This window comes from Emys orbicularis, chromosome 1 (assembly GCF_028017835.1).
Source record: "Emys orbicularis isolate rEmyOrb1 chromosome 1, rEmyOrb1.hap1, whole genome shotgun sequence".
Classification (NCBI taxonomy): domain Eukaryota; kingdom Metazoa; phylum Chordata; order Testudines; family Emydidae; genus Emys; species Emys orbicularis.
This window is the reverse complement of record NC_088683.1, coordinates 135,530,894-135,557,453: the sequence shown is the minus strand read 5'-3', so window position 1 is coordinate 135,557,453 and position 26,560 is coordinate 135,530,894. Positions and strand designations below refer to the sequence as shown.

At 45.4% G+C, this 26,560-nt stretch overlaps 1 protein-coding gene across 1 annotated transcript in view; it reads right to left on the bottom strand.

Moving 5' to 3' along the window:
• Nucleotides 1–21,519, bottom strand: part of BORCS5 (BLOC-1 related complex subunit 5) — a 122,686-nt gene extending 101,167 nt beyond the window's left edge. The window contains exons 1-2 of the mRNA XM_065418576.1: nt 21,129–21,519; nt 19,080–19,223 (exon numbers count right to left, since the gene is read on the bottom strand). Coding sequence (XP_065274648.1) covers nt 19,080–19,223; nt 21,129–21,186 — 202 coding nt within the window. The 5' untranslated portion in view covers nt 21,187–21,519. The remainder of the gene's footprint in view (nt 1–19,079; nt 19,224–21,128) is intronic.
• Nucleotides 21,520–26,560: the final 5,041 nt, after the last annotated feature.

The window sequence follows — 26,560 nt, the reverse complement described above, 5'->3', positions numbered from 1 at the left end:
GAATGTACCAATATGAGATTTCTAAAGATAGCTACAGCACTGGACCCAAGGTTTAAGAATCTAAAGTGCCCTCCAAAATCTGAGAGGGACGAGGTGTGGAGCATACTTTCAGAAGTGTTAAAAGAGCAACACTCCAATTCAGAAACTACAGAACCCGAACCACCAAAAAAGAAAATCAATCTTCTGCTGGTGGTATCTGACTCAGATGATGAAAATGAACATACGTCAGTCCACACTGCTTTGGATCATTATCAGCATGGATGCACGTCCTGTGGAATGGTGGTTGAAGCATGAAGGGACATGAATTTTTAACACATTTGGCACATAACTATCTTGTGACACCGGCTACAACAGTGCCATGCAAATACCTGTTCTCAATTTCAAGAAGCACTACTCCTGGGGGAATTCTGCGCCACTGCATGTGCGCAGAATTCATGTCCCCTGCAGATTTATTTGCTTCCCCGCAGAAAAATGACTTTCTGACGAGGAAGCAAAGGGAAGCTGCAAGAGCAGTCACACACCACTCCATAGCAGCGCAGATACATCATTTCAGGCACCCAGAGCAGCCACTGGAGAGGTAAATCACTGCGGTGGCTCCAACCCTGAGCTGGGATCAGCTGCCAGCCTCACACCTGGTGCGCCTGGCAGAGAGGGGCAGGGTCCCAGGGTGTTCCTGGGGCAGGCCCAAGCCTTGTGCTGTGTCTGGGTCAGGTACAACCTCACCACTGAGTCTGTGTCCCACAGGCAGGGGTGGTGGGGCTGCCGGGTGATCTCCCACCTTTGTGCAGCCAGTGGCCTGTTCTCCCCACTGCTATGCTGGAGCCTCTTTATTTATTGACAAATAAAATTCTCAGAATTTTGCAGCATTTTTAAATATTGTGTGCAGAATTTTTAATTTTTTGGCACGGAATGACCTCAGGAGTAAAGCGCCTGGCGTGGGGCCAAAGGCAGAGAGGTCCTTGGCATGTCACACAGTTTTTCCTTTTGTTAGGAGCCTAAATCAAATACAGCATCCCCAGGAAGGGGAGAGACCTTTTCATTAACTCAAGTGTCCACTGTCTCTTACCATGGGGAAATCTGGGCTCTATTACAATATAATTTATAACCTGACCGTGTCCCCGTTAAATGTTGCTCCAAACACTATTACAACACATTGTGTTGCTCATCCAGCACTACAGACATTTATTATTAGAAAGTCTCCTAGTTTATTGCTCTTCAGAATTTGAGACACTTACTCATATATATCTGGGCACTTATGCATCCCTCTTCACTGTAGTATTCGAGTGCCTGTCTGTAGCAACATTCTCTGCCTGCACCCAAGAGACTCCCTCAGGGGCCAAGTCATGTTCTGAAAGGCCCAGCACTTCAGGCCTTTCAGTGAGATATAAGTCACTTCAACCCTTTGCTGGTGGATGTGTCTGGAATCCTCTTGTTAGTACTAATGCACATTTACATCATGTCTAGAAATACTCCAAAGTATTATGGACTATCTACTGCACACATGCATACACACACCCTTCATGATATTACTGATGAGACAAAACAATAAAAGTAATAGGAGCAATGACTACAGAATGGCCATTACTGGAAGAAGCCAGCCCTGCTGCCACTGACATCATAACCCAGCTTCTACTACTCAACCCTTCTTCATACCCCCAACCTCCAAACTCCATCCCCAGCACTTACCTGCTGCTTTTCAAGCTGCAAGGGAATTGCATAGCTCAGGACTAGGAAATACTTTTCCTGCTTTCCATCCAGTCACCAAAGCAATGGGACATAACATCAACAGACCAGAACCTCAGCTAACTAACTCGAGTGATGCTTTCTAACTGATTTATCCTTACTGGTTCCAGCTGTGTAACCAATTCTGTTGCACTGCTGATTGTGCTCCCTCCTATCACTGCCATTTTTTGGATTATGATGCCATTTAATTGTGTTCAATTCCTCCTAATTAATTCCATTAACTGTGTTTACAATTTGAGTAATTTAATGAATTGGCTTCTAATCTGCTCACTCCTTTCTAAACCTGATTGACAGGAATGTGGCAAGGCATCTCCTGGCTATTGATTTATGCCCCCTTAACTCTCCCCTTCTCCTCCACAACCCCGCTTTCCCAGCTCACCCGCCTCCCAACTACACCTCTACCCCGATATAACGCGACCTGATATAACACTCCGGTGGACGCGGTAAGATTTTTTGGCTCCCAAGGACACCGTTATATTGGGGTAGAGGTGTACTATGTCTCTTGTTACTATAAATTCTCTTTACACCTCCACCTCTTCCCTTTGGAGTCATTTGCTCTGTCATCATCCACACCTCTTTGGCTCCTCCCACAATCTCCATCATATTTTCCCTCCCTCAAACTCAGACCACATCTCCAAAAAAATGGCTACTACTCATGATCTTTTCCATTTCCTGCTCTTTCTATCTCCTTGCTTCCTCAGAGACTTGGCTCTCTCACTCCAATGCCATATCTGCCTTCCTGCACCATACCATGAGATCACCTTGCTCCCACTACCACTAATTCCAACTTCTCCTGCCTCGGTCTTTTCAGAGTACCTGGCTATTATCTTCCTCCTCTCCTTCTGCATAGCAGCTGTTTGCTAATCTCCCAGCTCTTCCTCTTAGATTCCTGGTTTCATCCATCTGCTTCTTCCAGTTCTCCAGCATCCTTTTCTGTAACTTCCACTTCCATGCAGATAACCCCTCACGTCCTCTCACTTTCTGGGCCTCACTTTCTCAACTGACCTACATGTCTGGATCAGTACCTCACTCATGTGGTCACTTGACCTAGTACTAACCCAAAACTGCTCTTTCACTGACCTCCTCACCAAATTCCCTCTCTCCTCTTTGCCTTCAGTATCTCTAACCCCCCCAACACCCTAGTCCTCTAAATGACCTACAAGCCATCAATACCTTTAACATCCTCCACCAACTCCTTCCTCTCATTAGCAATCTGTACTTAAAGCTCTAACTCCAACCACACTTCTATCTGACCCCTTTGCCCCTAGTCTTTGGGGGGGGGGGCGGAGGGAGTCTCTGCTGTCCTGCCAACACCCATCCCTTGTATCTATTCTTCTCTTCCTGTGACCCTGATCCTGTTCAATAGAGAGGTGTGAGGCGAGCACTAATACAGCAGATAAATTTAAACTGTAAAGCATGAAAAAAGGAATAGTTTAGTGAAACAGATTACTTTGCTTTAAAGGACACTATGTAATAAGATCCCAGGAATGTCTCTCACAAGCCTAACATGTCCATTGAGTCCGTGTGGTGTGATGGAACAACCACATGCATAGCTGAGGGCTTGTTTTGTTCAGACTGTCATGAGGTTGAATCACTGTTACCATCCAATTTTTAAGTTCTTGGTCATTTTGACTTTATGAATTACACCCAGTTGGCATACAGCTACAGTAAGATATGTATCTATGCAATGCCAAAATCCTAGATCACAGTGATATAGGTAACTCAATCGCCACACTTACTCTATAGCTAATTTGCATGCAACAATTTCATTGGTTGGATGGGCGAGACTGCACAGACGGTGGATTACTGCCATCCGCACAAATCTCTCATCACAACCCCCCAGACACAAATCAACACAACCACCCACAATAATCCCAAACACCACTTATCTGTTAAGTCTGTGTGAAGCAATGGAAACAGCTACAAGCATGGTTGAAAACTTTTTGTTAAGAATAGCATCGAGTTCAGTCGTCACAGAGCCCTGTGAGAACCAGATGGAATGCTGGAACCCAAAGGTTCGGTGGCAGTTGGAACGCAACGGTTGATCAGAGAAAGAGTAACCGCTACCTGGGTGACAAAGAGGTGGCTGTACCCCCAGACGGGGGGCCACTCTGTGCACAAACTTTGAGGAATGTGTACTCGCGACGCTACATCACAGTTCATGGAAACAAGAGCTCCCATTCCCCCCCCCTCCCACAAACACACATGGCTTTACAAATTACACCTCCATGACAGCTACAAGCCTCAAATATTTAAAAGTCACAAATGTGTCCTGATTTTGCCAGACTTTGCATTTTGCACAGTAATTCACCATCAGGCAATCAATTTATTAGGTCTTGACTTCACAAAGGAGTTCCACCTCTTAATCAATTTAAGTTAAATCAATACAATACTCTATCTACAGGCTTATTTTGTATTAAGGCTTATTTCAGTTTAGGTTAAACTTGTTCCAAACTGACTTCAGCTACAGTGATATATGCCAGGTTTATATCAATTTAAGAGTGTCCACACAGCCTTTGGAATTGATCAGACTATACTGATTAAAAAAAAAAAAAAAAAAAAAAAATTAGATATCACCCCTTTCATTAAGCCAGTACAACTCTGAACAGTCGAGTCCTTAGTCTCACATGAACGCCTCAGTTTCATTCAATGGAAGGGGCAATGTGAAGGGTTTTATTTTGCAATTTTATTTGCAAAAGGAAGCAGGTGAAAGTTAATATGACCCTCCCACCCCACAGCTTTTTTTAAGGTTATATTTTATAAAGACGAACTCAGTGATCGCAAAAGGTGCCTGACTAGTCAAAACATGAACAAAAATTCCAAAATTGTTTCCATTTTGCAAGGTTCAAAAATTACCCATTTGCATTTTTTCCAAAATGTTTTGAGTATGATGATTTAAAAAAATTCCCAAAAGTTATCAAAATTTTCATTTACAAAAACACCCAGCTTTTGGTAAACTAAAATACATAGATTTCAATAAGGTTTGGTTTTTTTTTTTATTTAAATAAAAAAAGCCACCTTATTGAAATGGATATATACTTAATATTTTAAAAATAAGTAGCGTCAAAGCATTGCACACAAGCAAAATAAAAGGAAAAATGAAGTTTTTCTTTACACAACATTTTATTTTCAATAAAAGGCAGTTTTCAACAAAAGAATTTTTGTCTGAAAAATTTCAATCACTTCTCATGTCAGTTTGACATCTCTGGAGGCCAAAGACCAACAAGTACACTCAGGACAGGTATAGGAATGGTGACAGCAGTATGAAGCTCTCCATGTTTCCCCATCATTGGGATTCTCTCAGCCCTTTATTTGGCTGCTCTACTAAAAATGCCAACAAAGATACTAGTTTTGACAGACACACTTTATTGCTAAGTTTTCCCAGCAGGTCAGTTTATGGCAAAACCAGCACTAACCACACTGTATCTACCCTTCAGATACAGACCTTGAATCTCCTTCTTGCCACAAACTATTTAAGTTCCTTCTGTTCCCCCCGGCCCTTTCTCACCCCAACTTTTGAGTCTGTTACTAACCCTTATGTTAAGTTAAAACTTTAGATTGTAGATACTATGGGGCAAGGATTGAGTGTTCTGCTTGTAAGAAATGCCACCCACATTTAGAACACCATCCTAATTATTTGTATTAGGGTAGCACCTGGAGGCCAGGATCCCATTGTGTGAGGCAACGTGCAAACATAAAGATGGTCCCTGCCCTACTCTAAGATTATAGACAGCAGATGGATACAACAGAGATAGGGGAGCACAAGAAGACAGTAAAGTGATATTGATCTGCATGATAAGCAGTCAGCAGCAGTTCCATCAATCCAGCATATTTCACTACCATGAGGGGCGGGGGGTGGGAAGTACATTTAAAGTTATTTCAGGTTTGCGCCACACCTAGCATGAAACATTAAGAAGAGCTACTCAAATAGCTCTGCGCAGAGGTTAGAATGCTCCCCATCAGTCTTGGGCACCTGGTTCAGCAGATGTCACTCACTCATTCACATATAGAGCAAACACTATATTGGAAACTGCCATTACAGCAACTGGAGAGTTGAATTTAGTATTGGAGAAAATGAGAGGAAAATACCAGCACAAACCTGCCAAAATTAACAGGGTAATGGCTCCCATCACTTTGTTTTGAATTATTAACAATGTTGTTTTAGTGATGAGTGTTTCAATTGAAATATACAAGTACATGCATCTAGAAGAGAGCCATAATACTCCACACATGTATGCCATTCTCACACAACAAGCAGCCCTGATGGAACACAGCACAGGACTTTAAAACGAACACATCATAAAGGTATTCACCACTAGATCATCCATCCAACTGGATCAGCTAAAGAGCCAGCTGGTGTCTGCCAAACACATACAACCAATCCTGGTTTTCATTTTTAAAGAGTCTGTGTTCACTCATCTAAGTTACTGTCTGGGGATTTTATTTGTTCTTTGAAGTTGAGAAAACATTTTCCTTAATACAATACAATTACCACCAGTAGACAGTAGTCCATTACCAATCCAAAAACACTAACAAAAAAAAATACAGCACAACCATACTACAGATACAGGGCTCCCTTTCTGCAAAGCTAGTCCTTTAACAAATCCAGATTCAAACAAGAGAGACAAGTTCAGGAACATACAATTAATCGTCTGTCCAGAAGGTATTTTACGAAACACAATAGTCACTTCATGGCCTACAATAAGGACATTCAGATGAGTCTGGCTAAAAATGCATTGAGTGAGCAAAACCTAGGGCAATTCTTCTGATATCAGTAGCACAATGGCAGAATCGGCAGTTGAGAAGGTACTGCTCACTGCAAGTCCTTGTTTTCAGGTGCTTACAATTTTTTTAGGCTGATATTTTTCATACTTGTTCTCACTGAAAAGAGAATTTTGGGAGGGCAGTTCTGTGAAAATCTGGTTTAGCAGACCTAGGAAAGTAGTCCTGGGTGGATTGGGTCATGGGGCAAAGATAAAAGTTTGGGTACAAATAGGCCAAAAAAATCAGACCTAGTACAAGCAGACACAACTATGCTAAAGTTAATGGGGTTGTGCCCATTTGTAATTGATCTGAACTTGGTTCATCATGTTAGCCCAATGAGATACGCAGTGCTAAAAGAGTAATTAACTGATTTCTCGGTTCCATATACTGATGCTCACTCTTATCTATCCTTACTTATGTCTAGTCTTTCCCACAACCACACTCTAAGGCTATGTCTACACTACTGTGGTAAGTCGACCTACACTACGCAACTCCAGCTTCGTGAATAACGTATCTGGACTCGATGTACCTTAAGTCGAGTTACCTCGGGGTCTACACCGTGGTGTGGGCGGGGGGGGGGTCGATGGGAGAAACTCTCTCGTTTACTTACCTTAATCTTCTCATCAGGAGTTGAGTACAGGGGTCGACTGGAGAGCGATCTGCTGTCAATTTGGCGGGTCTTCACCAGACCCACTAAATCGACTGCCGGTGGATCGATCTCAGAGCATCGATCTTGGCTGTAGTGTAGATGTAGTCTAAGTTCTTATTGATGCACTGTATCATCTATTGTTGTAGCTGCTATGCAGGGAGATATTTGTACAAATGACACTCAAAATTAAACTGCAATGTCCCAGTAAAGAAGCAAATAGTGCCACCTTGTGGTAACTCAAAAAATTTATCTAGTAGACTGGACAAGATTTTCAAGTGATATGGGTCTCAAGTTGGTTGCCCAAAATGACTTATCAGGACCTGATTTTCAGGGGTTGGGAATTCATCACTTTCTGAAAATCAGGCCCCTTCATGGTTTTTCAAGTTGAGTACCCAAGAATTCACACATAAGGCCAGAGGGAACCGTTATGATCATCTAGTCCAGAGGTCGGCAACCTGAGGTTCCAGAGCCAAATACGGCTCTTTGGCTGCCCCCTTGTAGCTCTTTGGTTGCCCCCTTGAAGGCAGCCATTTTTTGAGGGGGTGTAAGGTGCAGGCTCTGGCCGGGAGGCACTTACCACTCATTTGCAATGAGAAACTATTCAACAATAAGAAATCAAACCTAGAAAGACATTTTGGAAAGAAACATTGGACGTTTGCTGAAACCTCTCCAGCTGGTGATGCGAGGAAAAAAGTAGTAGAGGAGCTCTGACGCAAAGCAGAGCAAGAAGTACGTTTGCTAAATAGATGAAGGCACCAAGCGGAACCACTACTGCTAGTTTCATGGCAGCTCAAGAAATCATCAAATGAGGGAAGCCATCCACAGATGGAGAATATGTGAAAGAATGTTTCATTAAAACATCTGAGCACCTCTTCAGCGATTTTAAAAACAAAGATGAAATACTTAAGAAAATTAGAGAAATGCCATTATCTGTGAAGACTGTAAAGGACAGAACTATTAAGATGGCCACAGACGTAAACAGCCAGCAGGTTAGTGACATTAGATCAGCACCAGGTTTTTCTATTGCCTGCGATGAGACATTGCTCAGGTTGCCTTACTCGGCAGATACACTAATGATCAAGGTCCTCAAGAACAGGTGATATCGTTATTGCCACTCAAAGGACAAACTCGGGGCGAAGATATTGTATCTGCTGTCACTGAACGTCTGATACAAAAAGATATTGACATCAACAGAATAATTTCTATTGCTACAGATGGAGCACCGAGCATGAAGGGGGCACACAAAGGTTTCGTTTCTTTACTTAAAAAAGAAGTATGGAGCATGATGTAATTTCATTTCACTGCATAATCCACCAGAGGGCACTGTTTTCACAAACCTTTTCCAGAGGAAATCTCAAAAGTAATGGAAATGGTCATGCAGATTGCTAACAAAATAATGGCAAGCGCTCTCAACAGGACCGTCCTTAGGCATACGCAGTATATGCACCCAAAAATTTGGTGCACCACCCTCACTGGCAGTGGCTTGGACTCCTCTCCTCTCCGGCCCCTCCCCCGTGCTGGGCCAGCAGGCTTCTCCCCAACCCAACCCCCTGACCCCTCCCCTCCGCCCACCCCCTCCTCAGCCAGCCAGCTGAGGGCTCTGGGAAAAGAGCAGGGGGAGAAGGCGAATACCCAGAGGCTGGGAAGAGAGGCGGGGAGCACCTCTCCCCCTCTTCTGCCCTGCCAGCAACTCCCTGCAATCTCTCTCCTAGTCTCCTTTTCACTCTGCCTTCCTCTCTGAAGTTTAAGCCCAGACACCGAGGATCCCCTTTGGACCGTCACCTTTTCCTCTCCTCCCATGCCCAGCAGGGATCAGCAGTAGCGGGCTGGGAGGAGGGAGAGGCGCACACACAACCTGGCTGGGAAGGAGGGAAAGTTAAAGGAAAATAAAAGAAGGTGGTATTTGCTTTTCCTGGCTAGTCACAATATTCCAGTGTCAACAGGAATAAATTGCCTAGGAAGGTTGTGGAATCTCCATCTCTGGAGATATTTAAGAGTAGGTTAGATAAATGTCTATCAGGGATGGTCTAGACAGTATTTGGTCCTGCCATGCGGGCAGGGGACTGGACTCGATGACCTCTCGAGGTCCCTTCCAGTCCTAGAATCTATGAATAAAACAAAAGGAGGAGGGGGATGTACCTGGAGCAGAAAAGCAGCAATCAGGGCTGCAGAATGCAAGGGAGGGAGCAACCTCTTAGCTGGGAAGGAAGATGAACTCGCACTTGATAAGACTGGAGTAGCTGAAACCTTTTATTTAGGGAAAAGGGACATGATTTTTTTTTCTTGTGGATCCAAGTATCTCCGGGGCTCTCTCTCAAGCTGGTAGCATTTTGAATGAGGGAGAGTTCTAAACAGTGCAGAGTTGAGTGGGATTTTAAAGGTCCCTTCAAGAATGCAGCACCTTCTTCCTCACCCATGGGAAAGACCTTTAAAAACAGCCTTAAATAATCCAAAACAAGAGCCACTGTTCAAATGAGACTTGGCAGCTTATGGCTCCAGCCCCACTGTTGAAGCACTGTTGAAACTGCATGCTGAGTTATACCCAGTACAATCCCACTGAGCCGTGTGTGACAACCAGGTGTGTAAATCAGGGGAAAAGACTGGTGCCTGACTATAATTCCTTTTCTTATTAAACTGCACATCCCAAGCACCCCTTTACTTTTCAGGATTAGAGGGAAATGCTCTGTTATAGGGAGAATGAAAGGCAATTTGGGAGTTGATGGCCCAGAGCAGTGGCAGGCAAGGGCCTGGATGAAGGCTGGACTCAGCCATAAGTATCAGCTATTTCTTTTTTGTCATTCAAATGGGTTTTGGGTCATGGCTGACATCCCGGCCATCATGTAAAAGCCTTCCCTGTGGCCTTCTGCCATGCACACAGAGGTATCTCCCTGCCAAGTCCCTATCCTAGGAGGTATGGGGAGGGGGAAGGCTGCAGAGTGATCTCCCACATCCATGCAGCCAGTGGCCTATGCTTGCCACTGCCACGCTGGAGCCTCCACATTTATTTATTGACAAAATTTGAAGAATTTTAAAATATTGTGCACAGAATTTAATTTTTTGGTGTTGAATGGGGGGGCGGCTGTGAGGAGGGCACTGGGCAGTGGGCGGGCATTTGTGGGTGGGATATCACTAGGCATAGGGATCTGTGATGGAGATCTCTGGGTGAGGGGCCACTGGGCATGGGGGTTGCTGGGCATAAGAGGGTAGGGGGTACTGGGCAGGGGGCAGTGTGGCAGGGCATGCTGGCAGCACAGGGCTGGGTTTGGAGGCACAGGTGGGAGGAAAGTGCAGGGGTTAGTGGTGAAGGCGGCACAATTAAACTGTTTTTAATAAAGTGCATGTGGCAAGTTTTCCAATACTGTAAGCTTATGTTTGTGTTGCTAAGAGCAAGTCGGGCAAATGGGCGCCAGTTTAATAATACTGTGTAGGGCCCCATAAATCCTAAGGATTAATCCTAAGGCTCTCAATCAGCGGCAGTTTTGCAAGCTTTTTCGAGAAGTTAACAGCCAGTATTCTGATCTTCTCATGTATAACAAGGTAAGATGGCTTTCCAGAGGTGCAGTCCTGGTGAGGTTTGTGTCACGCCTTGAGGAAATTAGGGAGTGCCTCCGAGAAAAGGGCCTTAAATATGTGGTGCTAATGGATCCTTACTGGCTGCAGAAATTCAATTTCATGGTGGATTTAACTTCTCATTTAAACGTGTTGAATCGGAAGCTACGCGGAAAAGAAAATACTGCAATTTCGCTTTTGGAAGAAGTTCTTTCATTTGAACGAAAGCTGTCTTTGTTTGTAAGGGACATTGAGACGGGCATGTTAGTGCATTTCCCAACACTGAAGCAATACAAACAAACGACTGTGACATTGACGTTAGGTTCCTTGAAGAAACATCATCAAAATGCTAGCTGCATTTGCTGACTGATTTCACGAGTTCAGAAGGGAAAAGGCCACTTTGTCATTTCTGTTGAAACCACTTGAAGCTGAAACTTCTGCATTGAATTTTTCAGCATTTGTGGGAATCAATCGAGCACAATTTGAACTTGAATTAGCGGACTTGCAAGACAAGGATTTATGGAATTCAAAATTGAAAGATCTTGTCACTGATCTTGTCCACTGAAAATCTGGAAAGGCAGAAATCCACCCTAGGGCTACAACACAAGTCATCTGAAATGGATGACCTTAAACGGCAAAACCAGATTATATTCAACATTTGGAATTGCCTACCGGATACATACAGTCTGCTGAAGAAATATGCCATTTGGCCTCTCTCAACCTTCAGTTCAACGTACTTCTGTGAACAAGTGTTTTCCAACATGAATTTCATCAAAAACAAACTGAGGAGCCAACTACAAGATGTTAGTCTTGAGTCCTGCTTGAAAATGAAAATCACGACATATTCACCAAACATTGAGAAACTCTCTAAAGATGTCCAACAGCAGAAGTCACATTAAAAGTATTGGTGAGTTATAATAACTTTAATATGTTCCATTATTATTAGTTGATAAATTCTAACTCTACAAGTAGCTTTGCGTGTGATGCAGTTCTCAAAATAGTTTGATCAAAAACAAAAAAATGGCTCCTTTGAAAAATTGCCAACCCCTGATCTAGTCTGACCTCCTGCATAACACACAACAGAGCACTTCCATATTGCTTCTTGTTTGAGCGAGATTTTCTAAAAGATACAAACATCCACTCTTGATTTTAAAATATCCAATGATGGGGCAATCCACCACAACCCTTGGTGAGCTGTTCCACTGGTTAATTACCCTCACCATTAAAAATGTGTACCTTATTTTGGGTATTAAGGCACCTAAAAAACAATCACTTTTGAAAATCTTGACCATTATTTAAGCACTTACAACGCATTGTGGTCCCTAAGCAGACGGGTACAAGACATGTTAATAGACCCAGAGATGGTTCTGTGTTGCACTATTTGGGTTTAAGTAGTTTTCTTAGTGGGTGACATTTTCACTGATGTATATCAGTGTTTTGGGCCTCAGTGAAGATATTGAATGTAAAGAATCTTCTCTGCAATTAGGAAGAGAAAATAAAGCTCAGAATGGTTAATTCTCTTCTTCTGCTAGGAAGGACTCAGCATTGTGTGTGTTATGAATTGGTTTAACAGTACAGCTTTGCCATAGAAAACGCAATATAGTAACATTCCTGGTATGGACTATTTTCCTAATTCTGTCAGACTGGATTTTCACAGAATTACAATGCAATAAACTCAAATACTGGAACAGAAGAAAGGGAAATGTACACATTCTGTCAAGAATTGTTTTCTAAAATGAAACGCAACACTGACAGAATGCAGGGGACTCAGAAGAAATATAGCCAAGCCCTCTGAGCCAAGGTTACATTCTGAAAAGAAGGGGCCAAAACCAAGGGAAAGGATACGAGTGGTATAGAGAAGTTCTAACTCGGATCCAAGCCCTGGATAAGATGGCTCAAGATATTTAAGTATGAACTGTATAGTTATTGAGCACATTAATATCCAAGAGTGGAAGCGCTGATAGCAATACAAGTTTTACCTGATTAAGGACTGGAAGGTTTGACCCTCCAACCTTTTTTTTTTTCTTCTTCTTTTTTTTTTTTTTTTCAAGAGGAAGAGCTGCCCAGAGCTCCTGTACCTGTTTATTTTCCTTTCCTGCCTGCAGTGGCCATGATATACCTCAGAAGTCTAAGTTTTTTCTCAACTTTAAATGTGGAATTTTCTTGGTGTTTGGTTTTAAATAACCTCATGTAAGAGCTGCAACTCAATCACCATAGTGCAGTGGTCCCCAACCTTTTCGTGTGGCGGGCGCTGGACGACTAGCTGCCGAGGTTAGTCGTTGCTGGACAAGCAGCCGCCGAGAAGCGGCAACGCCAGGAAGCATTGCCGCCGAAATGCCGCTGATTTTCGGCGGCTGCTTGTCCGGCAGCCAGTAGGCGGGCGCGCATAGATGCCCCGGCGCGCGCCATGGCGCCCCCGGGCACCGCGTTGGGGACCCCTGCCGTAGTGTTTTTCTTAAAAGCCTTCTGGAAAGTAACTAGTCTTTAAATAGAAATGAAAGCAGTATTGCTAACTCATAATTTTGTCATGACTCTCATAATAATTATTGTTTTTCTTAAAACCCCAGCTCCCAGAGTCAAGTGGCTATGTGATGATTTCAGCTGTCATTCTTAAAGAAAAAGTTCGTTTCTAGCTGTTGTGGCTTTGGAGAAAACTTCAAAATGTGACCCCAGTGCACCCTAAAGGCTCAAAAAGCAGAAGGCAAATAAAAAGATCAAATCTATTACTTTTACATAATCTCATGATTTTTGGTGAGTCTGACTCATGATTTTTGAACATTTGGGGTTGGCAATACTGGGAAAGTAACTTGAAAGTGTCAGTTTCTAGTCTATTATTTGTAGTGGGGTAACACCTCTAGAGCCCCAGGCAAGTGCAGTATAAACTCACGGGGCCTTGCCCTAGTAGGAGGTTTCCAAAAGTTAAATGATCTATTCTAAGCTTGGTGAACTACATAAAGTAAATAGCCGAAATCTAGATTTCTTTCTACAATTGTTTCAATTGTTGTATTCAAGAGTAAGAATATACTTTAAAATTTTAAACCTAACCAGTGTCCCTTAAGTGACATGATACAAGATGTCAGAACATGTTAGAGTATTAGAGATTCTTATGTATACATAGTCAGCTAATTTCTATGTTTTCTGCAAAAAAAACTAGAGTTTTCAGTTGCCTAAGTAGCCCCTGAATCACGATTAAAGTTGCACCCTCCAACCAAAATCTGAAATGGCGCCCCTCGTCATGGGCGCATGCTGCTATACTTACTCCAGTTGACTGTCTCATTTTAATTGCTTCATACGACACACGTAAAACAAAACAAAACAAAAAAGATAACCCACATCCCTTTTATTTTTGCTCAGTCTAGGAGGAATCAAGAAGGGAGAAGAGCCTGGCCTGATGCGCTAATATCACTGCTACATGGGATATATGGGTTTAGGTCTTTAGCTCTCCAGGCCAGCAGTGCATGAATGAAAGGGCAGTAGCTTAGCTCCTAAAGAAAGGCCATCTCAAGCATCCTCCTTTTAGCTGATTCAGGAATGAGATCTTTGCAGAGGAGAAAACGGTCATCTTGAATTGGCTAATCTCCCCACTGAAAATAAAGTTGCATAGCCAATTAGAATACCTACGAGAGTAAAGGCTCTGAAGGTTACTTGTATTTTGTCAGCCAAGCACTCAAAGGAAATTCCTTGGAGTTTCCTTCAAGTAGTTTTGAAGTGACATATAGGTTATAAGTAATATTAGTGACTTCCCAGCAGCCTTTTATTTTGTCTATATCTTAAGTTGTTGAAACACACACTGAAGAAATAAATCATATACACTCATGCTATAGTATGTGTGTTTGTGTGTGAGAGTGAAATATAGAATACAATCTTGGCCAATAAGGTGAGTACTTCTGGAGCAATGCTTCCCTTTTCCACGTTTTTCAGCTGCAATCTTTGAATCAAAATCCCTAGCAGTGCCTGCAGAGCTCTTGACATTAAACGACTTAATGTGCTAATGAAGATGGATGAATGTCTATAACTTCAAAGTGAATTTTGTGTGTTGGTGAAAGATGCAGGGTTAATAAACAGTGGAAATGAAGCCATCTGTTTATCCATAGCACAGGTACAATCTGGGCAGTGCAAGTTTCCACACAGTGCCCTGCCTCAAAACCCCTTACCCAAAGGGATCACTGATCTCTGGGGCCTAGTGGATAGTGTGGTCCCCATGCTGACTTGATGACTCTTCCAAGAAGGATGCCAGTTAGTGTAATATTTAATGTGAATACCTGCCCACTAGCCACTGAGAAGCAGGTGTTAAATGGCAATGACTTTCAGCCTCTGCTGACCAAGCTTTTTGTGAACACACTAATTTGGGGTGCATATCCCATGACTAATTCCAAATCCTCACACTAATCAGTTCCATTAACTTGATTGGGACCAATCATGTGAGTTAAGGGTTTGCAGAATCTGCATTAGATTTTGAAAGTGGCATAAAATTTAGGGAATGACCTTTATACTTGTATTTAGTGGCATTTATGGAAAAACTGAAAAAGAGAAATCTTAGGGGTCTGTTAGCTAACTCTGAAAATGTCAGCCACTTTGAGTTGCCTTGTATTTGGTCCTAATTAAAATTCCATTTGCTACATATTGATCGTACATACTGAGCACGGAGACCAGTGAGCATTTAGGTGAGAATCACATGCAAGATCAGGTCAGGCAATGGCTAAGGGACAAATTCTGTGTACACAACTTCTCAAGACTTCAGTCTCCTGGGTTGTCGAATAGATCTTTGCTCTTGGGCACAGGGATTGTCTTTTTGTTCCGTGTTTGTACAGAACCTAGCACAGAGGGGTCCTGGTCTGCCACTAGGGCTCTTAGGTGCTAGCATGAATACAAAGAGAGAATCATCTTTCACCAGCACTACATTCACACAAACAGAAGATGGAGAGTGCACCACATACTGGGTCAGCGAGGCAGTCTAGTGGCAACATGCTGCATTGCCATTTCAGAGATGCAAGTTCATGTCCCACTTCCTCCCCCCTCAGCTGGCAGCACTGAAGAGTATGTTCGGTCCCAGAAACAAGCCCCCCTGTGATGTTCTCCTGCAATTCCTCTAACTGCCTCAGAGGGGCATTGTCTTGTACCTGAGGAAGCCATTTCCAGCTCTCCTCACAGAGGATGCCTACTGAAGACAAGAAGTTTGGTACTGCCAGTTTAAAGAATTAGTACATACATTTCATCAACTGGTGCAACAGAAACTGATTTTAAATGGGAGTGGAGGATAAATTGGGTGTGTTAAAAAAAAGTCACAACTCAAAAATATATTTGAGAATGGCAAAGTGATTCCACAACAGAATGTAGAGAGCTACCAACACCTCAGGATAAAAACTGACAAGCATGCTACATAGAGACCACTCTGCTAACTGTACAATAGAACACATTTTCTGTATTTTGATTCTCTGTGTTTATTACTAGGGGTATTTGTATGAAAACAGGATCTCTGCCTCTTAAGAGTCCACTAGAGCTTGCTGCTCATTCCCCCCTTGAAATAATAACTGGCAATGTGCAAAATCAAAGTCTTCTCCTCAACAGCTTAATGGGAGTCACAAGTATAGAACATTAGGATTTCAGGTGAGGATTAAGCAGCAGAAGCACGGCTCTTACATAAGTGAAATCCTGGTTTTCCATGTAAATTTTACTAGCAATTAAAGAAGATGGGGGAGGGGAGGAGTGGACATTAATCTCCCTAGACATTTCACAGAAATACACCTCATTTTATTTTTTATGTTGAAAGACTGAATGGTTATCAGCGTTCTCCAGAAAACATTCAAGAGAGGCCAAATGTTTTCCTTGCAACAGATACATGGGTTGTTTTGGGTTTTTTTTAAAAAGGAAAAAAAAAAAAAAGAGGAGGTAAAGGTTTGCTTGCACAGAGAGCCTATGATGGATGTCAGTTATACGGGACAAGTTGTTCAAGGACTAGTCATCCAAGTACAATTGTAACTTCTATAATGCACCAAGGTCAGCAAACCCTAAGGCAAATGGCAAAGGAGATATCGTCTGACTACATTAAGCATTTCTTAAATTTTTCTAAGATTTAATAAAAGTGAATTTTAATAAAACAATTAATTCCCAGTTTCCTATTCTTCACTGATTTGAGCTAGGTTTCAAATCTGTTCTTCCCTCCATGTAAACCACACACACAGAGCAAGATTTCCCCAGATGCATGCCTAGTAGTAATACCTAGTTCCTATATAGCACTTTTCATCAGTAGTTCTCAAAGCGCGTTGCAGAGGAGGTCAGTATCATTATCCCCATTTTACGCAGGGGAAGTGACTTCCCAAGGTCACCCTGCAGGCTAGTGGCAGAACCATAAATAGAACCCAGGTCTCCCAAGTCCCAGTCCAGTGCTCTATCCTAGGCCATGCTGCTTTCAGTGATTTCAATGCAAGAATCACACACATTTTGTTTTACAAATACAACACGTGGGCTGCAAAGACAGGATATAATTATTTATTCAGTGCAATATAGTCTAGTTTGCAGCTCTGCCCAAGAGCTAACAGATGTCAGCATGACCTACATGGTCACACCAATTAAATGGCTAAAGACTTCCTAGCAAACAACTATATAATATTTTTTTAAAGGGGAGGAAGGGGCTGGTCACCAGTGATCTAGTGTTCAGTTCTCTGCACGGTCTTATGTGGGATCCAGGTTCCATTTCCTGGTCTCTGGATTCTTGGACTGGCCCGGGTAGAGTGCACCAAACTGGTAACACTTCAGCCCTTTGATGGCATTCTCTCTCACCATTCAGCAACATTGTAGCCACCAGTTATGAAGCAGTGCTGATAGGCTTTGAAGCAAGTCACAAACATGGATTATTTGGAGCACAGCGGTCTCTTTTCTCCCCCTGGGAATACCAATCCAAATGAAGTGTCCTCACTTATCCCTTTCCCTCACCTCCACCCATTTGCTTCCCCTCCTTACCTCCCTTTTGCTGGAAAGGATCCTTCCAAGGTCACTTCTATTGCATTCATCCACTTGCCTCACCTAAGAGCTCAAAGCATAACCATACAGAGCTCTAAGGGGCTTCCCCAGCTCAGAGGCACCCCAGCACCGCGAAACTCAGAGACTGGCCTATGACACTCGCAATCTCTATAGCAGGGGTGGCCAAACTTACTGACACTCCGAGCCGCATAAGACAATCTTCAGAAGTTCAGGAGCCAGGGCTTGGGGCTTCAGCCCAGCCGGAGGCACCTGCCGGGGCTCAGAGCTTCAGCCCTGACAGGCACGCCCCATGGGGCTGGAGCCCCAAGACCCTCCACCCCACTGGGCAAAAACCAGAGGCAACATGTGGGGATGCACGTGGGGTGACATGCCCCCCCCCTCAGATTTTTGCCAGGGTTTGCTGGCCCCGCTCGGTTACATGGTGCCGCAGGGCCCCCTCCCTGAATGGCAGCTGCTGGAGCTGGCAAGCTGGGAGCTGCGGTGGTGAGGAGAGGCAGTGGCAAACAGCTGGGAGCTGGAGGGGAGAGGCCACTGAGAGTAAGGGGGAGGGGGCATGACTCAAGCTGTTGGGGGGGCAAACCTTTAAATTGTGCCCCCCATCCCTCCCCACAAGGCTGGTAGGTGAAATTAGAGGAGTCGGGGGGGGGGGGGGGGGCGAGGACTCCACAAGTCGCACTTTAACTATAAAAGAGCTGCATATGGCTCGCAAGCCACGGTTTGGCCACCCCTGCTATATAGCATGCAGGCCACACCAAGGTAACAGACAGACATGGTGCTCCTATCAGCAACACACTCAGACAGGAGAGATGTGGAGTATCACTTTCATACAAAGTACCGAAAAAGCAACTGAGCAGCAGGGACAAAGGAAGGGTCAGCTCAGAAGGGGAATAGAACAGGCAAAAGAATAAGGATGGGGTGAAGGGAAAGAAGAAGAAGATGTGGTGGGAATAAAGGTTTTGAACTGATACTAAGGGACACTATTATGTTCCATAGGCCCCAAAGGGTATTTTCTTTCTCTCTACCCATTTTATTTTCCAATAGCCTCCAATAACAAAAAGTCCAAAACAGTTTTAACATATCTACACCGGGCTGGGCAACCTAACAACTAAACCAGGTCTCTAGATCTCTTGTAATCACAGAAGCGTGCCCACGGCCTCTGGGAGGGGCAGAACTTCCACCATTCCCATTACGCCACTGCCCCTGCTCACCACTCCTCAGGATAGCACAGCGGGGTAGGGCTTATGGGTGAAAGGCATAAAACATAGATTGGGGAAAGAAGGGCAGTGATTAGATCATCAGGAACCTGGACTCTGACAGAGATGGGGTTGTGTTCCCTATTGAGTTTCCGAAGGGTGAAAAGTGCCTGGGGGGGGGGGGGGGGATTCTCTCTTACCTGTCAAAAGGGGCTGGAAAGTTGGAATCTCTTGCAATTTTATCACATCAGGATCGTTGCTTACATTCCGCGAGGTCTGTGTTCCCGGAGCCACCACCACAATATCATCCATTTTAGCTCGTTGCTTGGCTGGAGAAGGAGATGCTGTAGGGAAAAATAAGTAAATCAAACATTTAAATGAATAAGGAGGTACAGTGCTAACGCTATCACTACTGATCTGCTTCATCCTTTGCCAAGAAAGCATGACTATGGTGTGTGCAATCTGTCTATAATAAGGTTTTCTGTAGCAGCCACCACTGGAGTACCTAGATGTCTCCCAGGTAAGTGAAATGGACTTCACTGTGCTCTTCTACTTTCCCTGGTTATAAGAGGTTCTGCTTGATAGATATAGATCACACACACACACACTTTTATATTGGGTTATATCACATTCAGCATTATTCCAGGGCTTTTTAAAAGTCAATGGAATGCTGAACGAAGAATATTTGTTACTTAAAAATAGATTGAGCTATCAGAAAGTAACTGCTGTGGGCCATTTCAAACCTTCACTTAGACCCAGAAATGCTACACTTCTTAAAATTTTAGAGCATTACCATCAACTTAAATTTGGCCCAAAATTTTAATGTTATTAAAAACAAGACAAAGAACAACAAATATTTTCATTAACACATACCGCGCCCCCGCTCTTCCCCCCCAAGACAGTTAAGGACTTTGTTTCAAACAAGTGAACAATCCCCTGCACCGTTTGAAACTCAAAATATTGTAGCCTAAAGAATCTTACAGTGGCATGAACAAAAGTGAAACTGACTTTGTTAATGTTCACTACCTAGAGAAATGTAAAAAAGTACATATAAAACGCAAATACAGCATTTTTATATTTCTTTCATTTTTAATAATCTAAAGGGCTTATTAGTAACACAAGTAAAGATATTTTTGACAACACATGATTTTGAAGGTGACACTAGCCCATTACATTTAGGGTTTTTTAAAATCCTCAAAATATTTCCTGCTACAGTCACTTTCTGCAGTTAACTGGATGTACATGGTGTTTCAGCTATTTGTTTTAAACTAATGTTGTTACTCATTGTGATGAAAATTAGATAAAACAAACTCTACTGAAGTCTCTCTCTCCAGGAATCTTGGCTGGGGCTAAAGCTCCTCCATCCTCCCATGGCCATCTGATTAGCATGCAGCACAGCTAGAGAGATGAAGTGTGCAAACAAGACACTCCGTAGCCATGTTGCCTGCAGTATTCCCCCACTCTCCTGAGACACATCTGCCAGTACACACAATATGATCACTAACATGCAGGGATAAAGTTAGACAGATGTTTCTCTCCCTCTGCTCTGACCACAAAATTTCCTCTTCACTGACCCTCCACTCATTTCATCTTTTGCAGCATGAATGTAATGCTGATCCTCACCTTCAAGACTCTGAACAACATCTCTGCTTCTCTTCCCATATCTTAGTCCTAACAGATATTTTAATATTCTTCTGCCTTGCCACCCCTTGGGATCAAACAGTCTCCCACCTCTTGTCTACAAGTTACCCACGCTCTCATCATCCTGATCCTTCCATACACAGATGCATCTTCACAATCACCCACTACAACAGGAATAAGAGGAAGAACTAGAACAACATATACAAGCTGCTTTCTGCAGGGAAAAAAACTGCACACAGACCGTAAGGCTCCACCATCAAATGCTGTTTTCCCTTGCTATAGAAATTGTGTCTTGTCCCCCTTGCTGTCAATTTGTTGCATCCCTGAGACATGTATAAGCAGGGGCTGTCATTTTAGTCTCCTGTAAAACACCATGCAAACACATAGGGCTCAGTAATACATATAATCATCCAGCCACGTATTAACAATGAGTACACAAAAATCCCTGCCACTCCTAACAGCCAGCACTACCCAACTCACCCCAGAAATCCAGACTGCACACAAGAGCTTATGCTGCTGCTGCTACCCCCTCCCCCTCTGACTGGTGGGTTATGACTGTAGCAAAGGGGTGAGAGATGGAGGTGAGGAGGGGACACAGAGAGACCGACCTGAAGTGCTCAGATCATTTGGCCGGATCTCAGCTTCTGCACTTTGCTCAGCTCCCATGGTGGCTGCTGCTGCTGCTGCGCTGAAGGATTCTCCCTAGGACCTCTTCGCTGCTGGAAATACCCCACCCACTCCTTTCCCCGGGGGAAAACAAGGGCAGCAACCTGCCCTGGAAACCAAGCACCTGCCACTGCACTGAAAGCCAACCTCCCCCCACTCGCGGGCCTTTAACTGCTGTAGCCACAGGGCTCTCCCTCTGGTCCTGCTGACTAGGGAGAAGGGGGTGCAGTGCATACACAGCACCTTAGACCCCACACCCAAAAGAAAGCGCCCCCCAACTCCCTCCTGCTGCAGCCGGTGCCGCCTGTGTGGGAATAAATGTATGCAGGCTGCAGAGAGATGGCTTCCGGGCTCCAGCAGCCAGCCAGCTAAGAGGATGTTTCTGTTCCTGGGTCAGGAGGAGGCCTCGCCCATGCAGTAGATGGGAGGAGGGAGATCTCAGTGGCTCAGTTTTAAAGGGCCAGCTTCATTGCCTCATATCATACAGACAGCAGCAGCGATATTATTATCCTTACCCTCGGCTGGGGTTTTGTTTGTTTGTTTGTTTGTTTGTTTTGGGGTGGGGGGCTTTTGAGCAGGAAAATAGTGATAACAAGCATCTCGCCTGCCAAATGCACTGAGAGAGAAAAGGGAAGGCGTTAGGAGAGAAGACTGGAAAAGGAAAATAAAGGAGCCTTTTAAACTGCTAACTAAAATGAGAAAGGAAAGGGATGGGGGAGCCAGAGTATACTGGAGTATTGAACATCCCTGGGCCCTGTTTTCGGCCCTCCCAAGCGGGAAAAAAAAAAAAAAGGGGGGGGGAGGGGAAGGGATAGCTCAGGCCTGGTCTACACTAGGCGTTTATGTCAAATTTAGCGCCGTTACATCGAATTAACCCTGCACCCGTCCACACCACGAGGCTATTTAGTTCGACATAGAGGGCTCTTAAATTCGACTTCTGTACTCCTCCCCAACGAGGGGAGTAGCGCTAAATTCGACATGGCCATATCAAATTAGGCTTGGTGTGGATGGAAATCGACGGTAATAGCTCCGGGAGCTATCCCACAGTGCACCACTCTGTTGACGCTCTGGACAGCAGTCCGAGCTCGGATGCTCTGACCAGCCACACAGGAAAAGCCCCGGGAAAATTTGAATTCCTTTTCCTGTCTGGGCAGTTTGAATCTCATTTCCTGTTTGGACAGCGTGGAGAGCTCAGCAGCACTGGCAACGATGCAGAGCTCTCCAGCAGAGATGGCCATGCAATCCCAGAATAGAAAGAGGGCCCCAGCATGGACTGATCGGGAAGTCTTGGATCTGATCGCTGTGTGGGGCGATGAGTCCGTGCTTTCCGAGCTGCGCTCCAAAAGACGGAACGCAAAGATCTATGAGAAGATCTCTAAAGCCATGGCAGAGAGAGGATACAGCCAGGATGCAACGCATTGCCGCGTGAAAATCAAGGAGCTGAGACAAGGCTACCAGAAGACCAAAGAGGCAAACGGACGCTCCGGATCCCAGCCCCAGACATCCCGTTTCTACGAGGCACTGCATTCCATCCTAGGTGCGGCCGCCACCACTACCCCACCACTGACCGTGGACTCTGAGGATGGGATATTGTCCACGGCCGGTTCCTCGGACATGTTAGCGGACGTGGAAGATGAGGAAGGAGATGAGGAGGACGAGGCAGTCGACATCGCTTACCAAGCTGATTTCCCCGACAGCCAGGAGCTCTTCATCACCCTTACAGAGATCCCCTACCAACCCTCCCCAGCATGTAACCCGGACACAGATTCAGGGGAAGGATCAAGCGGTAAGTGCTTTAAACATATAAACCTTTATTTTTTACAAAACTGGAATATTAAGACTAAGAACAATGTGTGATTCATGATTTCTTCCCCCTGGGCGCTTAAGTAATCAGTTCCAACTATTTAAAAAAAAAATCAAACAGTGTCCGGTTGTGCATGATTCTGCTGCCCAAGCTGCTCCACTCTTTAGTCCCTGCAACTGCAGCTATATGAAAATCCAGTCTATATGTCCGGGGATAGAGCAGTAATCCTCCACGGACATCTCCACAAAGCTCTCCTGGAGGTAATTGGAAAGCCTTTGCATCAGGTTCCTGGGGAGAGTGGCCTTATTGGGTCCTCCGTGGTAGGAAACGTTTCCGTGCCAGGAGACAAGCAAGTACTCGGGGATCATTGCCTTGCAGAGCATGGCGGCATACGGCCCTGGTCTTTGCAGGCTTTCCCGAAGCATTTTCCCTTTCTCCGTCTCTGAAATCCTCATCAGAGAGATGTCGCTCATGGTGACCTGCTTTGAATTAGGTAGGGGACTGTTAGTATTGGGACTGCTTGCAACAAGTTCCTTTACAGAACTGTGACCGCTGGTTTACAGCCACGCGGTGGGGGCGGGAGAGGGGCAGCATACAGGGATCTTTCCCTGGGACATCCGCGAGGGGGTGGGACAGGGCCAGAGTTCCTGCTTGGCCGATTGCTGGCAGCAGAGACTGGCAGTGCTTTCAATGTGAAAGGAGGCCAGTGGTACTACTAAAGTTTTAAGCAGCCACAAGTCTACGGCTTACCATCTTTGCCTGCTACAGAGATTACCGTGTCCTGCCCCGCTTCCCAGATCGGCAGTGCAGAAGCCCAGGCACTGAAGGTGAGGTCCGAAAATTCGACCTTGTCCTGAGTGCGCATGTGATAGGTGTGGTTCATGGTCTTGTTCACAGAGAAAGACTATGTTCTTGGTTCACAACTACATTTATCTTTCGGAGGAATTCACTACCTTTTTCTCATTCCCACAGCCACATCTGCAACTGTCTCCCAACCTAGCCTGTCATCACACTCCCAGAGGCTAGCGCACATTAGGCGGAGGAAGAAGAAGACGCGAGAGGACATGTTTTCAGAACTAATGGGCTGCTCCCGAGCCCAGGCAGCACAGCAGAACCAGTGGAGGGAGAATTTGTCCCAAATGCACCGGACACACATGGAACGTGAGGAGAGGTGGCGGCAGGAAGACCAGCAGGCGACTCAAACGCTGCTTGGACTTCTGAGGGAGCAAACGGACACGCTCCGGCGCCTTGTTGATGTTCTGCAGGAACGGAGGCAGGAGGACAGAGCCCCGCTGCAGTCTATCAGTAACCGCACTCCCCCGCCACCAAGTCCCATACCCCCCTCGCCCAAAGTCCAAAGAAGGAGGGGCGGCAGAGTCCGTGAAAACTCTCACTCCACCCCTGCAGACTGCTCAAGCACCAGAAGGCTGTCATTCCCCAAAATTTGAAAAGTCCTTTCCTGCCCGCCTCACCCAAGCCCCCGTCCAACTTTCACCCCCCAGTTTCATGTGTGGTTGTTAATAAAAAATACGTTTCTGTTCATTACTGTTTCAGTCAGGTTCTTTTGAGGGAGAGTCTGTCTGAAGGGGGGGAAGGGGCTTGGTAATTGGACAGGACAGTCACCTTTAGCAGGGTACAGAGGCGGGGGCAGGTCCAGCAGCAGGGCACATACACAGTGCAGTGACTAGTTACCCTGGTCAGTCTGGGAGGTGGTTTTCATGTTCTGTGGGGGGCAGGGGGGGGTTGGTTGCTCTGTGACTTTGTGGCGGGGGAGGACAGTTACAGATCTTATGCAGCGGTCCTTGTCCTGGATCACAGAGCCACGCAGCAGGGGATCTGTAACCCTCCTCCCCCTGCCATAAAGTCACATAGCCCCCACATACACGCAGTCACGCTCAGGAGGGCTGGCAGGCTCCGTTGAAACAACCAGTCCGCCACTGCGAATCCTGTCATTCCTGGAGTTTAGAAGGATCATTTGCATCAGTACACTACACCCGCTCCCCACCACAGTCTGCGTCCCAGGTTTCAAACATTCCCGCGAAAACAGTACCAAAGACAACGGTGTTCAATAACAAAATAAAAATGATTTTATTATTTTGGAAGGGGGTGGAGGGGGTCTGTAACTGGAGAGGATAGTCATCATTAACTGGGTAAAGAAACGGTGGCAGGTTCAGCTTCTCTGTACAGAAACTTAAAAGTCACTGGTTACCCTGCTCACTGTGGAACCTAGCTTTCAAAGCCTCCCGGATGCACAGCGCGTCCCGCTGGGCTCTTCTAATCGCCCGGCTGTCTGGCTGGGCGTAATCAGATGCCAGGCTATTTGCCTCAACCTCCCACCCCGCCATAAAGGGTATGCTCTCACACAGATTGTGGAGCACACAGCAAGCAGCTATAACAATGGGGATATTGGTTTCGCTTAGATCACAGCGAGTCAGTAAGCTTCTCCATCTCCCCTTGAGACGGCCAAAAGCACACTCCACCACCATTCTGCACTTGCTCAGCCGGTAGTTGAAGAGTTCTTTTTCAGTGTCCAGGGCGCCAGTGTAGGGCTTCATGAGCCAGGGCATTAGCGGGTAGGCTGGGTCCCCAAGGATCACTGTAGGCATCTCCACATCCCCAAGAGTTATTTTGTGGTCCGGGAACTAAATACCTTCCTGCAGCCGTCTAAACAGACCAGAGTTCCTGAAGACGCGAGCGTCATGAACCTTGCCCGGCCATCCGACGTTGATGTTTGTAAAACGTCCCCGATGGTCCACCAGTGCTTGCAGCACCATTGAAAAGTATCCCTTTCTGTTAATGTACTGGCTGGCCTGGTGGTCCAGTCCCAGGATAGGGATGTGAGTTCCATCTATAGCCCCACCGCAGTTTGGGAATCCCATCGCGGCGAAGCCATCTATGATGACCTCCACGTTTCCCAGGGTCACTACCTTTGAGAGCAGTACCTTAACGATTGCGTTGGCTACTTGCATCACAACAACCCCCACGGTAGATTTGCCCACACCAAACTGGTTCGCAATAGACCGGTAGCTGTCCGGCGTTGCAAGCTTCCAGAGGGCTATGGCCACTCGCTTCTGGACAGTCAGGGCTGCTCGCATCCGGGTGTCATTGCGCTTCAGGGCAGGGGACAGTAACTCACAAAGTTCAAGGAAAGTCCCCTTCCGCATGCGAAAGTTTCGCAGCCACTGGGATTCATCCCAGACCTGTAGCACTATGCGGTCCCACCAGTCCGTGCTTGTTTCCCGGGCCCAGAATCGCCGTTCCACAACATCCACATGACCCATTGTCACCGTGATGTCCTCGGAGCTGGGTCCCGTGCTTTCTGACAGGCCTGTGCTACTCTCAGACTTCAGGCCCTCACCGCGGTGCCGTAGCCTCCTCGCCTGGTTTATCTGCATCTGCCTCTGGTAAAGGTGGATGATAACCTGCGAGGCGTTGACAACGGCCACAACTGCAGCGATGGTCGCAGCGGGATCCATGCTCGCAGTGCTGTGGCGTCCGCGCTGTCACTGACCAGAAAAGTGCGCGAACTGATTTCCCGCCGGCGCTTTCAGGGAGGGAGGGAGGGCAGTA